We start from the raw sequence: 12809 nt of genomic DNA, 5'->3' as shown, positions 1-12809 counted from the left end.
TGGTGGTTATGTCCATTGAGATTATAGTGCAAGGAGACCACAAGGAGACCGTTCTGATAACAGTAAGTCCTGAGGGGCATAGACCATCTACAGGCCCAGGGACTGCTCAATCCTGCCCTGCAAGTAAGGGTCATAAAATATGATGCTGAGGGACTTCCCTGGGGGCCCAGTGGTTAAGGCTCCGAGCTCCAAATGCAGGTGGCCTGGGGCCGATCCCTGGTCAGGGAATTAGATCCCACATGCGGCAACTAAGACCAAAGAATGCAGGGGATGAGGGCTGCTCCCCCGGATCAGCTTGATGTTGTGTAATGGTGTGCCTTCAACAGCTTGCCCTGCAGCCTTGATGCCTATATGCAGGGTCACTCTCAAGGGCCTTGAACTTCTCGAGGTCCTCCCCGATGAGGGTGATGATGTGATACATCATGGCACCATGGGGGATCTTAATTCTTTGACCAGGGATTGAACGCATGCCCTCGGCAGTGAAAGCATGGAGTCCTAACAATTGCACCACCAGAAGTCCCCTTAATGTATATTCTTACTTCATGGGACAGCCCTTCTACAAAGGGCTATACAGTAAATATTTTAGTCTTTGAGGACCGAGAGATAAAATTAAGGCTATTAAGAAGGTATTCATAAAATGAAGGATGCTTCCAGCCTGCCTTATGCCCCATTTGCTTGGGATGGGCCATCCAGGGTTGGAAGACAGGATTTCTGTCCAGCTGCTGGAGACATTCTCTGGATGAAGAGTGATGGGCCTGAGACTTGGAGATTGTCAACTACAAATTGGCACTTGCCAAGGGCATTTGCCACCTGCCTTTGCAGAGATGGACGCCTGTGCTGCTGCAGTTGCTGACTCTCAATATGCCTTGAAGGCAGTTCAGGGTGAGAGTGAGGCGCTCTGTGCTCCAGAGAAACTGGTGGGACAGGTCTTTAGATAGTCAGATATTTTCAGAAACTGATTTCATGATCCCAATCCTTGTATCTCCTCACATCTAGAGAGTGAGTGTTAGTTTCTCAGTTGTGTCCAACTTTTTGTGACCCCACGAACTCTAGCCCTCCAGGCTCCTCTGTCCATGGAATTTCCCAGGCAAGTATACTGGAGTGGGTTGCCATTTCCTCTTCCAGGGGATATTACTGACCCAGCGATCGAACACGGGTCTTCTGCATTGCAGGTGGATCCTTGACTTATATCTAGAAAAGCACTAAATCCCTTCATGATGACATCAGCTCCTCATGACTAGCAGAAAACCTCATGTGAAATGAGTGCTTGACTGCACTGAACTCCCCCTTCACCAAAATCTTATATATTGACCTTCTTTGATGACTGCTCTTTGAAGCAGTCTCTCAGAGCTATCCAAGGTGCTGTCTCCTATGTTGCAGTCCTCATTTTATCCCAAATGAAACTTAACTTACAACTCTCACATTGTGCATCTTTTTTAGTAGACAAGATCCAGGTGAGTGGAGAGGGTGTGGGATGACCACCAAGGCCAGTTTCTCTGTGCTCCAGTGATGCCCAGTTTCCAGCCAACCTCTCTTTCCCAAGTCTGGGCTGTCTCATCTGGGTGAGCTGGCCGGAGTTGAAGCAACATGCTGAGTCACCAACCCCCAGAATCAGATGCACCCAGTCAATGCCTAGTAACTGCCAACAGAAGACACACCAACATGTAGGTGTCAGCCCATGTGATGATTACGCAGCCCAGGCTTGCTCTGCTCACCACATGATGGGCCAACTAACCAAAGGAGGTGTTGAAGCAAAGAACACGACTTTATTCGGAAAACTGGCTGACCCCAAAGATGGCAGACTAATGTCTCAAGGTAACCATCTGGTTGGTGTCTGGATGCCAGGTTCTTTTATCTAGACAGAGAGGGAGAGGCGGTGAGGAAGTAAAGTAAAAAGACCATTTATCTTGCAAAGTAGGATGGGGTGTGTTAATTTCTTCTTCTCTTGCAGCCATTCACAGGTGGGCAGGGTCAGATTATCTCTCTGTGAGCTAAACAAAGGCACTTTAGTTCAAGTCAGGCAGAGGGGTAGGGTCCTCTGAGGCAGTCAGTCCATAATGTATGATTATAAGAACAAAAGCAAGTCACAGTTCCAAAAGCAAGTCATGGGTCCTGCCAGCTCACCCAGATGAGACAACTGAGGCAGAATCAGTTCTTCCCTGCAACACAATCAGCTACGAAGCCTGGATAGTGCTGAGTGTTGGCTGCCATTTAGGAAGCCAGTTGGAAGCAAAGGGGGGAACAGGGACCAGAGGAAGGTGCCCCATCTGTGACTCAGGACACTAAATATGAGTCCCCTGAGAGCAACTCCTGTGGCTGTACAGAAATATAAGCCTGGGCTGACTCTGCCCAAGGGCCACAATCTGTCAACCCTCATAAGCTCAATATGAGGTCATTGGAAGATTTGTACGGATGTGAGAACTGGACAGTGGCAGCTGCGTGGCACAGGGGCGGTGGCTGCGAGGCACAGGGGCAGAGGCTGCATGGCACAGGGGCGGCCGAGAGGAGCTACCCCACGCCCAAGGTCAGGAGCGGCAGCTGAGAGAAGCTACTCCATGTCCAAGGTAAGGAGCAGTGGCTGCGCTTTGCTGGAGCAGCCCTGAAGGGATATACGTCCAAGATAAGAGAAACCCAAGTGCAGCTGAGAGGAGCTACCCCACATCCAAGGTCAGGAGTGGCGGCTGAGAGGAGCTACCCCATGTCCAAGGTCAGGACCAGCGGCCATGAGGAGATACCCCATGTCCAAGGTAAGGAGCAGTGGCTGTGCTTTCCTGGAGCAGCCCTGAAGGGATATACATCCAAGGTAAGAGAAACCCAAGTAAGACGGTAAGCGCTGAGAGAGGGCATCAGAGGGCAGACAGACTGAAACCACAATCACAGACAACTAGCCAATCTGATCACATGGACCACAGCCTTGTCTAACTCAATGAAACTAAGCCATGCTATGTGGGGCCACCCAAGATGGATGGGTCATGGTGGAGAGGTCTGACATAATGTGGTCCATTGGAGAAGGGAATGGCAAACCACTTCAGTAGCCTTGCCTTGAGAACCCCATGAACAGTATGAAAAGGCAAAAAGATAGGACACTGAAAGATGAACTCCCCAGTTGGTAGGTGCCCAGTATGCTACTGAAGATCAGTGGAGAAATAACTCCAGAAAGAATGAAGGGAAGGAGCAAAAGCAGAAACAACACCCAGTTGTGGATGGGACTGGTGATAGAAGCAAGGTCCGATGCTGTAAAGAGCAATATTGCATAGGAACCTGGAATGTTAGGTCTATGCATCAAGGCAAATTGGAAGTGGTCAAACAGGAGATAGCAAGAGTGAACATCAACATTCTAGGAATCAGCGAACTAAGATGGACTAGAATGGGTGAATTTAACTCAGATGACCATTATATCTACTACTGTGGGCAGGAATCCCTTAGAAGAAATGGAGTAGCCATCATGGTCAACAAAAGAGTCCGAAATGCAGTACTTGGATGCAATCTCAAAAACAGAATGATCTCTGTTCATTGCCAAGGCAAACCATTCAATATCACAGTAATCCAAGTCTATGCCCCGACCAGTAATGCTGAAGAAGCTGAAGTTGAACGGTTCTATGAAGACCTACAAGACCTTTTAGAACTAACACCCCAAAAAGATGTCCTTTTCATTATAGGGGACTGGAATGCAAAAGTAGGAAGTCAAGAAACACCTGGAGTAACAGGCAAATTTGGCCTTGGAATACAGAATGAAGCAGGGCAAAAGCTAATAGTTTTGCCAAGAGAACATACTGGTCATAGCAAACACCCTCTTCCAAAAACACAAGAGAAGACTACACATGGACATCACCAGACGGTCAATATTGAAATCAGATTGACTATATGCTTTGCAGCCAAAGATGGAGAAGCTCTATACATTCAGCAAAAACAAGACCAGGAGATGACTGTGGCTCAGATCATGAACTCCTCATTGCAAAATTCAAACTTAAATTGAAGAAAGTGGGGGAAACCACCAGACCATTCAGGTATGACCTAAATCAAATGCCTTATGATCATACAGTGGAAGTGAGAAATAGATTTAAGGGACCGGATCTGATAGAGTACCTGATGAACTATGAATGGAGGTTTGTGACATTGTACAGGAGACAGGGATCAAGACGATCCCCAAGAAATGCAAAAAAGCAAGATGGCTGTCTGAGGAGGCCTTACAAATAGCTGTGAAAAGAAGAGAAGTGAAAAGCAAAGGAGAAAAGGAAAGATATAACCATTTGAATGCAGAGTTCCAAAGAACTTCCAGATGTTCAAGCTGGTTTTAGGAAAGGCGGAGGAACCAGAGATCAAATTGCCAACATCCGCTGGACCATCGAAAAAGCAAGAGAGTTCCAGAAAAACATCTATTTCTGCTTTATTGACTATGCCAAAGCCTTTGACTGTGTGGATCACAATAAAGTGTGGAAAATTCTGAAAGAGATGGGAATACCAGACCACCTGACCTGCCTCTTGAGAAACCTATATGCAGGTCAGGAAGCAACAGTTAGAACTGGACATGGAACAACAGACTGGTTCCAAATAGGAAAAGGAGTACGTCAGGGCTGTATATTGTCACCCTGCTTATTTAACTTATATGCAGAGTACATCATGAGAAACGCTGGGCTGGAAGAAGCAAAAGCTGGAATCAAGACTGCTGGGAGAAATCTCAATAACCTCAGATATGCAGATGACACTACCCTTATGGCAGAAAGTGAAGAAGAACTAAAGAGCCTCTTGATGAAAGTGAAAGAAGAGAGTGAAAAAGTTGGCTTAAAGCTCAACACTCAGAAAACTAAGATCATGGCATCTGGTCCCATCACTTATGGCAAATAGATGGGGAAACAGTGGAAATAGTGTCAGAGTTTATTTTTGGGGGCTCCAAAATCACTGCAGATGGTGATTGCAGCCATGAAATTAAAAGACACTTACTCCTTGGAAGGAAAGTTATGACCAACCTAGACAGCGTATTCAAAAGCAGAGACATTGCTTTGTCAACAAAGGTCCATCTAGTGAAGGCTATGGTTTTTCCAGTAGTCATGTATGGATGTGAGAGTTGGATTATAAAGAAAGCTGAGCACAGAAGAATTGATGCTTTTGAACTGTGGTGTTGGAGAAGACTCTTGAGAGTCCCTTGGAGTGCAAGGAGATCCAACCAGTCCATCCTAAAGGAAATCAGTCCTGGGTGTTCATTGGAAGGGCTGATGTTGAATCTGAAACTCCAATACTTTGGCCACCTGATATGAAGGGTTGACTCTTTGGAAATGCTCTGATGCTGGGAAAGATGGAGGGCAAGAGGAGAAAGGGATAACAGAGGATGAGATTGTTGATTGGCATCACTGGCTCAACAGATATGAGTTTGAGCAAACTCTGGGAGATAGTGAGGGACAGAGAAGCCTGGCATGCTGCAGTTCATGGGGTCACAAAGAATCAGACACAAGTTAGTGGCTGAACGACAACACAAACATGTTAGAGATGAGAGCTGACTGAAGTGTTTAAAAGCTGATGCCAGGGGATTTCCCTGGAGGTCCATTGGTTCAGACTTCATGTTTGTAACTGCAAGGGGCATGGGTACAATCCCTGGTTGGGGAGCTAGGATCCCACATGCCCCATAGTGTGACCAAAAAATTAAACTATAATTTTTTTTTAAGGCTGATGCCAGCAGTCCCTGTCCTAGGTATATACCCAAAAGAATTGTGACCTGGAACCCAAACACATGCACACACATGTTCGTAGCAGCATTTTTCAAAATAACAAAAAGGTGGAAATAATGTAAATATCCATTAATGGGTGAATGGATAAGCAAAATATGGTTCATCTACACACTGGAATGTTACTCAGCCTTAACAAGGAGTGAAGCCCTGAACACATGCTACAGTGTGAATGAATCTTGGAAACATTATCCTCAGTGAAAGAAGCCAGGCACAAAAGACCACGTAGTGTGTGTTTCCATTTTTTTTTTTGAAATGCCCAACACAAGTCAATCCATAGAGCAGGAAAGCGGACTCGTAGTTGCCAGGGTCTGGGGGTGGGGGAGCTGGGGAATGACTTCTTGATAGTTGTTAGGTTTACCTTTGAGACACTGAAATGCTTTTGAACCAGATAGTGTTGTACAACCCTGTAAATGTACTAAATAGCACTGAGTTGCTTACTTTAAAATGATTCACTTTGGGACTTCCCTGGTGGTCCAGTGGTTGAGAATCTGCCTTCCATTGCAGGGGACACAGGTTCAATCCCTGGTCAGGGAACTAAGGCCTCAGGACAACTAAGCCCTCAAGCAGCAACTAGAGAGGCCTGTGCACCACAATTACTGAGCCCAAGAGCCACACCCAGAGAAGCCACAGTACCACAGTGAGCACCCAGCAAGGTCAAAAAAAAATTTTTTTAATATAAATAAACAGTTCATTTTATGCTGTGTGAATTTACAACAATAAAATAAAAAAGAAATAAATAAGCAAGGCCATACTAGCTTGAAGGTAGAGAATGAGTCATAAGATGGCACGAGGTAAAGCAGTGTATCCAGCTGGGAAGCTACTGTACCAGTCCAAGCAAAAACTGATGGGTCCCTTAGTGTTCTAGTCTGTTGGGGCTGCTATAAGAAGCTACCCTAGACTGAGTGGCTTAAACAACAGACATCTATTTCTCACAGTTCTAGAGGCTGGAAGTCTGAGACCAGGGTGCCTGCATGGCTGAGTTCCAAAGCAAGCCCTCTTCCTGGCCTGGCCTCCATCCCTCTCTGTCCCCACACAGCAGAGAAGGAGACAGAGCATATCTCTTACAACTCCCCTTATAAACGCACTAATCCTGTTCAGGAGGGCTCCAACTTTGTGCCCTAGCCTTTCCCCAAGGCTCCACCTCTAAGTACTATCACGTTGGAGGTATTCACATATCAATGTAGGGGCTGAGGAACAAACATAGTCTATAGCACTTAGGGTGGTAGCGGTGGGGATGGAAATGGGTGGCTGGATTTGGGATCTGGCTCGGAGGTTGAATCCATAGGGCTTGCTGAGGGTGGAACGTCCTGACAGGATGGAGGAGAGGTCCAGGAGGACTTCCAGGACTTGGCTTTAGTTAGCTGAGTGGATAGTGGTTCCACCCTCTGACTGTGAGTTTCAGTGGGACTTCACTGGTGGTCCACTGGCTAAGACTCCACTCTGAATGCAGGGGACCTGGGTTTGATCCCTGGACAGGGAACTAGATCCCACGTGCTGCAACTAAGAGTTCGCATACCACAACTAAAGATCCCGAATGCCACAACGAAGATCAAAGATCCCACATGCTTCAACTAAGACCCAGCACAGCCAGAGAAATAAATAAATACTTAAAAACAAACCACACACACACAAAAAACTTGCATGCATGCACACATGAGTGTGTACAGACACACAAGCACACTCAAGCACGGGCGTGCACATGCACCTGCACACATCTGCATGCATACACTACACACATAGGTGCACACTTGCAACTACACACACATACATCCACACACTCGTGCACACACATAATCACACCCACACACATGCACACACACAAACCAGTCTTTGTGGGCATTTCCCATTGCTCGTATTACCATTTCAAGCACTCTATAGTATTTTCTTACTTACTACGCTGGTCTTTCTCACTCTGCTAGAATAGGAGTGTTTTAAGACCACAGACATCTGTCTCTCTTGCTCACCGCTGTGCCCCCAAACCTAGAACAGTACCTGGGACACAGGAGGTGCTTAGCAAACATTTGGTGACCAAGTGAATGATGCCAAGGTGCTCAGCAAACACTTGGCAACGACGTGGTTGGTGCCATCAGAAGGGAAAGCTGGGGCTTTTCATCTCCCATCCCCACCTGAGTCACGTCTCCAGATGCCTCTGGAAAGTGTGAGAGGCTCTGAGTGAGAGTGAGATGGGGCCAGCCTGGGGGTGGGGAGATGACAGGAAGGAGAGGAGGGCGTGTGGGGGAAAGGGGAGGGGCCGAGCCCCAGCTCTAAAGGCAGCCCCGGGACCCACGAGTGCCTGTCGGCAGTGTGAGAAGCCCAGGCGTGTTGGGCAATCGTGGTTTCCTCTCTCCTGGCCTGAAGGATTCAGCCAGGCCAGCCGGACCCCAAGCATCTTGGGGCCTCATCCACTCAGGCATGGAAGAGACAGTTGCAAGGCCCTCAGTGTTCGTGGTGGATGGACAGACAGACATCCCCTTCAGGAGGCTGGGGCACAGCCGCAGGAGACAGCCCTGCAGTGCTGCCCAGCTGGGCCTGGGCTTCATGCTGCTGTTGTTGGTGGCTGGACTGGCTGTCCAGGGCTGGTTCCTGCTGCAGCTGCACTGGCGCCTAGAGGAGATGGGTGCCCCTCTGCAGGTAGGCACCACTGCGGTGGGGGTGGGGGTCTCCAAGCCAATGTCACTGAGCATCTGTACGTGTGTGTGTGCAAAGATGGAGGACAGACTAAGAGCAGTGCCAGGCAAGCTAATTCACCTCTGGAACCTCAGTTTCCTCATCCATGAAATGGGCATGATAATAAGAGTCTCCATAGGGAATAAAGCAAAATATTGTGTGCGTGGCACAGGCAAAGTGAAGTGAAGTCGCTCAGTCATATCCAACTCTTTGCGACCCCATGAACTGTAGCCTACCAGGTTCCTCCACCCCTGGGATTTTCCAGGCAAGAATAGTGGAGCGGGTTGCCATTTCCTTCTCCAGGAGATCTTCCTGACCCAGGGATTGAACCCAGGTCTCCCGCATTGCAGGTAGACGCTTTACCGTCTGAGCCACCAGGGAAGCCATTCAGGAAATGGGAACTGACTTTTTTTCAACTGAGATATAATTGACATGGAACATTGTGTAAGTTTAAGATGTACAACATATTGATTTGTATATAAATACTGCAATGGCATCACATAATTATAATTTCTTCTGGTGATGGGAACTAACAAAACCTAGGTGTTTAGAAGCAGACTTCTCAGGTGCCTCAGTGGTAAAGAATCCACCTGCCAATGCAAGAGACACAGGACATTCGATTTCGATCCCTGGGTCGGGAGGATCCCTTGGAGGAGGCAGTGGCAACCCACTCCAGTATTCTCACCTGGAGAATTCCATGGACAGAGGAGACTGGTGGGCTGCAGTCCATGGGGTTGCAAAGAGTCAGACACGACTGAAGCAACTAAGCACACATACCTCTAGGAAGCTTAATGTTTTATAAAAACAGTTGTGTTGTCTGTATCCCCCAGAACAGTCATCCTGACATGGCTAGTTGTTTGTTTGTTTTTAAAATATTTATCTGATTCCTCAGTTTGACCACTTTTAAAAATATTTTCATTAAAAAAAATGTTTTGGCCACATCGCACAGCAGTGGGGTCAGACCTTCGCCCTTAAATTGGAAGTTCAGAGTCTTAACCACTGGACCACCATGGAAGCCCCTGACTTAGCTAGTCATTATCAGCAGTACCCTGATCACCACTATCAGGGCTCTCACTAAGCCACTTGTTTCAGTCTGTGAGCATGTCTCTCTGCCTCCGTTTCCTATGACCATGGATGTCTCTGCCACACCTGTAGGGCTGTATGTCCCATGCCATCCCCATGCAGTCTCGGCCTTTTTCGTTTCCCGGTCCTTTTTCTCCTCGTGGCTAGACCTGATGGCCACAGGCCCATTTGGACCTGTGTTGCTATCCCACACACGTGTACCAACACAGCTACTTCCTCACTCATCTACAGCCTGTGTATTGACGTTGTGCGTCTTTGTTACTAGGTCTCTGTATGCGCAGAACCAAGTGAATCTGTAAACCCTGCACCCGTTTATCTGCCTCCATGTGTGTCTTGTCAGTGTGTCCAGGTCTGTGTTCGTGTCTGTATTCATGTGTTTGCATTTATGTACAAGTGTCCAGCCATTCAGGTGACCATGTGTCTTCTGTGGGTGTGTGTGCTAAGTCACTTCAGTCCTGTCCGACTCTGCAACCCCACAGACCATAGCCTTCCAGGCTCCTCTGGCCCTGGAATTCTCCAGGCAAGAATACTGGAGTGGGTTGCCATTTTCTTCTCCAGGGATTGCCATTGCCTTCTCCAGTGGGTTGCCATTTCCTGATCCAGGGATTGAGCTCCCTAGCACTTATGTAATAAACACTTCTATAGCGCTTGCTCTGTGCCAGGCATTGTAATACACTTTTCACATGGGAATTCAAACCAGGCATTTTCCATGTGTCCATTTACAAGAGGGTAAAACTGAGGTCCTGGCTGGTTAAGAGCCTGCTGGGTGGCAGGGAGTAGGGGCGGGGCATGCACGTGGCCTTGGAGTCAATGGAGGGCTACGTCTGTGCCCGTGGTCTGCATGTGCCTCTTGGCCACGAGTCTGAGTGATACCAGGGCGTGGGCCCCACAGATCCTCACCATGGGACTGCTCTGTACTTTCAGGACAAAAGCGAGAAGCACTGGGAGGAGCTGCTGCAAGGTGAGTCAGGGTCCTGGTTCCCCACCCCCCCACCAGAAGGGGACGGTATGGTTCCCATGCTGCCCCCACCCCCTCACTCAGTCCATTGCCCAATGCAATTTGCACAACTGGCCCAAGCCCCACGGAAGCCCCTCCCCCAGGCCGGAGAAGCAGAAGTTTGGGTCACTCCGGAAAGGGTGAGGTTGACAGCAGGAGGTGGACTAGATGACCCCTCTGGAGGCTGGCCCTTTACCCCCCACCACTACCTTCACCTCTGACCTCTGATTCTCTCTCTCCAGAGCAGAAGCCCAAGCAAGACAAACCAGCAGCACACCTCACAGGTGAGGGGGCCCTCAAGTCCTGGCAGGGGGTAAGAGGGTTCAGTAGGTCCTGGGGAGACCAGACAGACACCCCAATGGTGGCTGAGTATTCCTTTATTCATTAGTTCTTCAAAGCTGCCCAGAGCACAGACACTGCCTGAGTCCACGAATTTCTAATTTCATTTATTGAATAAACCCTTGTAGGGTGCTTACTCTCTGGCTCACACTGTGATGGGCTTTCCACCTCTTCATTCATTCGATCCTTAGCCAGGACTGTTCATAGCTCCATTTTCCAGAGAGGGAGACTGAGGCATACAGAGGTTATAAGGCTGCTGAGCCATGCTGTGTTTTGCTTAAATCCTTAGTTCTGCCACTTAGCAATTTCAGACAGTTTGGGCGAATTGATTGCTCTGTGCCTTGGTTTCCTCGCCTGCAAGAAGGGGGTGAAAGCGTTAAGATGGAGGATAAGCAAGTTATTTTGCCACTTACTGTGCTTCAGTTTCCCTACCTGTCAAGTGAGGATAAAGTGAATGCATACATTTAAAGCCTAGCACAGAGCAAGGTGGCGCTCAGAGAGGGCTGGCGACTGGCCTGGGGTCCCACTGCAAGCAGGAGACGTGCGCTCACCAGCCCTGCTCTGTCTCCCTCCACAGGGGCCGACTTCAGCTTGACCGGCAGGGAAGGCCCGCTGCGGTGGGAGACGAAACTGGGCCTGGCCTTCTTGAGGGGCCTTAGCTACCGGGATGGGGCCCTGGTGGTTGCCCAGGCCGGCTACTACTACATCTACTCCAAGGTGCAGCTGGGTGGTATGGGCTGCTCTCAGGGATTGACCGGCTGCCTGCCCATCACCCACGGGCTCTACAAGCGCACCGCCAGCTACCCCGAGGAGGTGGAGCTGCTGGTCAACCGGCGGTCACGGTGCGGGAGAGCAGAAGGCTCCCAGGTGTGGTGGGACAGCAGCTTCCTGAGCGGAGTGGTCCACCTGGACGTGGGGGACGAGGTGGTGGTACGCATGCCCGGCGAGCGCGTGATCCAAGTCCATGACGGCACACGCTCCTACTTCGGGGCCTTCATGGTGTGAAGGACGTGGTCGAGGCTAACCTAACGTGCGTCTCCGACAAGTAAGAGACCTCAGAGGATGCCTCTGGACACAGAAGAACACGAGCGGAGGTTTTTAGAGCAGGCCTGGGGGACACCCCAACTTGACAGGTGGAGAGCTCAGTGGGAACCAGCGAGGCCGAGAACCCAGCTGCCCCAGGAACCAGCAGGCACCTCTGAAGGACCAAAAGAGACTGCAGGCCCTGCCGTGGACAGCACTGAGGGGGTCTGTTAGCCCCCAGGCAGGGGCTAAAGCTGGTCTTGATATTCAGGGAGGGGTGAGGGGTGGCTATTTATACTTCTGACTCAGATCAAAGGGACATGGTGATGGTGATGGTGGTTGGCTAAGACAGGAAACTGTATTTATACTTTTGATTCAGATTAAAGTGGGACATGGGGGTCCGGGGAGTTGACTGAGAACAGAAAATTTCTTAACACCCTCTACCCTCTCACAAGTGTGGGCGGAGTCTGGGGGTTGGTGAGGATTTATCATCAAGAATCACCCACCCTGGAGAGCCCAGCCCAGCCCAGCCCAGCCCTACCCATGGTCATAGTCATGACCCAAGTTCCACCCATGGGGCTTGCGGCCACACCACAGCCTGGCCACGAAGCTACACTCAGAGAAGCAGGCGTAGGGACATGCTGGGTGGTGTTCAACAACCAGCTGTCCGAGGAGGGGACACCCATTTCCTTGGTGTAAATATTCCCTCTGTGGTTGGTTTCTGGCTCCCAGTGTATATCATCCACAGGTTGGCTGACACCCAGCACCGCTGCTTCAGCACCCAAGCCAGAGAGAGGCTGGTGCACAGGCACTTAGAAAATGTTTCTAGAGAGAAAAAGAAAAAGAGAGAAAGAGAGAGTGAGAGAAGCAAGGGAGAGAAGGGAGGAAAAATTAAAGAAAGGTGGAAAGAAAGAAAAGGAGAAAGAAGAGAAAGATGGATAGATAAAGACAGAAAAGAAATAAAGGTGGAAAGGAAG

At 49.2% G+C, this 12809-nt stretch overlaps 1 protein-coding gene across 1 annotated transcript; it reads left to right on the top strand.

Annotated features, from left to right (window-relative positions):
* The first annotated feature begins 7982 nt into the window (after positions 1-7982).
* Positions 7983-12244, top strand: TNFSF14 (TNF superfamily member 14). The gene is made up of 4 exons (XM_006045103.3): positions 7983-8354; positions 10398-10434; positions 10713-10754; positions 11387-12244. Exons 1-4 carry the CDS (start codon positions 8136-8138, stop codon positions 11812-11814), a joined length of 726 nt encoding a protein of 241 aa, XP_006045165.1. The 5' UTR covers positions 7983-8135; the 3' UTR covers positions 11815-12244.
* Positions 12245-12809: the final 565 nt, after the last annotated feature.

The sequence above is a fragment of the Bubalus bubalis genome, chromosome 9 (genome assembly GCF_019923935.1).
Source record: "Bubalus bubalis isolate 160015118507 breed Murrah chromosome 9, NDDB_SH_1, whole genome shotgun sequence".
Lineage (NCBI taxonomy): Eukaryota > Metazoa > Chordata > Mammalia > Artiodactyla > Bovidae > Bubalus > Bubalus bubalis.
This window is presented reverse-complemented; position numbering and strand designations above follow the sequence as displayed.

Coding starts and splice junctions, on each gene's coding strand:
- TNFSF14 (XM_006045103.3), top strand. CDS start 8,136: ATGGAAGAGACAGTTGCAAGGCCCTCAGTGTTCGTGGTGGATGGACAG. Junction 8,355..10,397: donor AGATGGGTGCCCCTCTGCAG/GTAGGCACCACT, acceptor CTGTACTTTCAG/GACAAAAGCGAGAAGCACTG. Junction 10,435..10,712: donor CTGGGAGGAGCTGCTGCAAG/GTGAGTCAGGGT, acceptor CTCTCTCTCCAG/AGCAGAAGCCCAAGCAAGAC.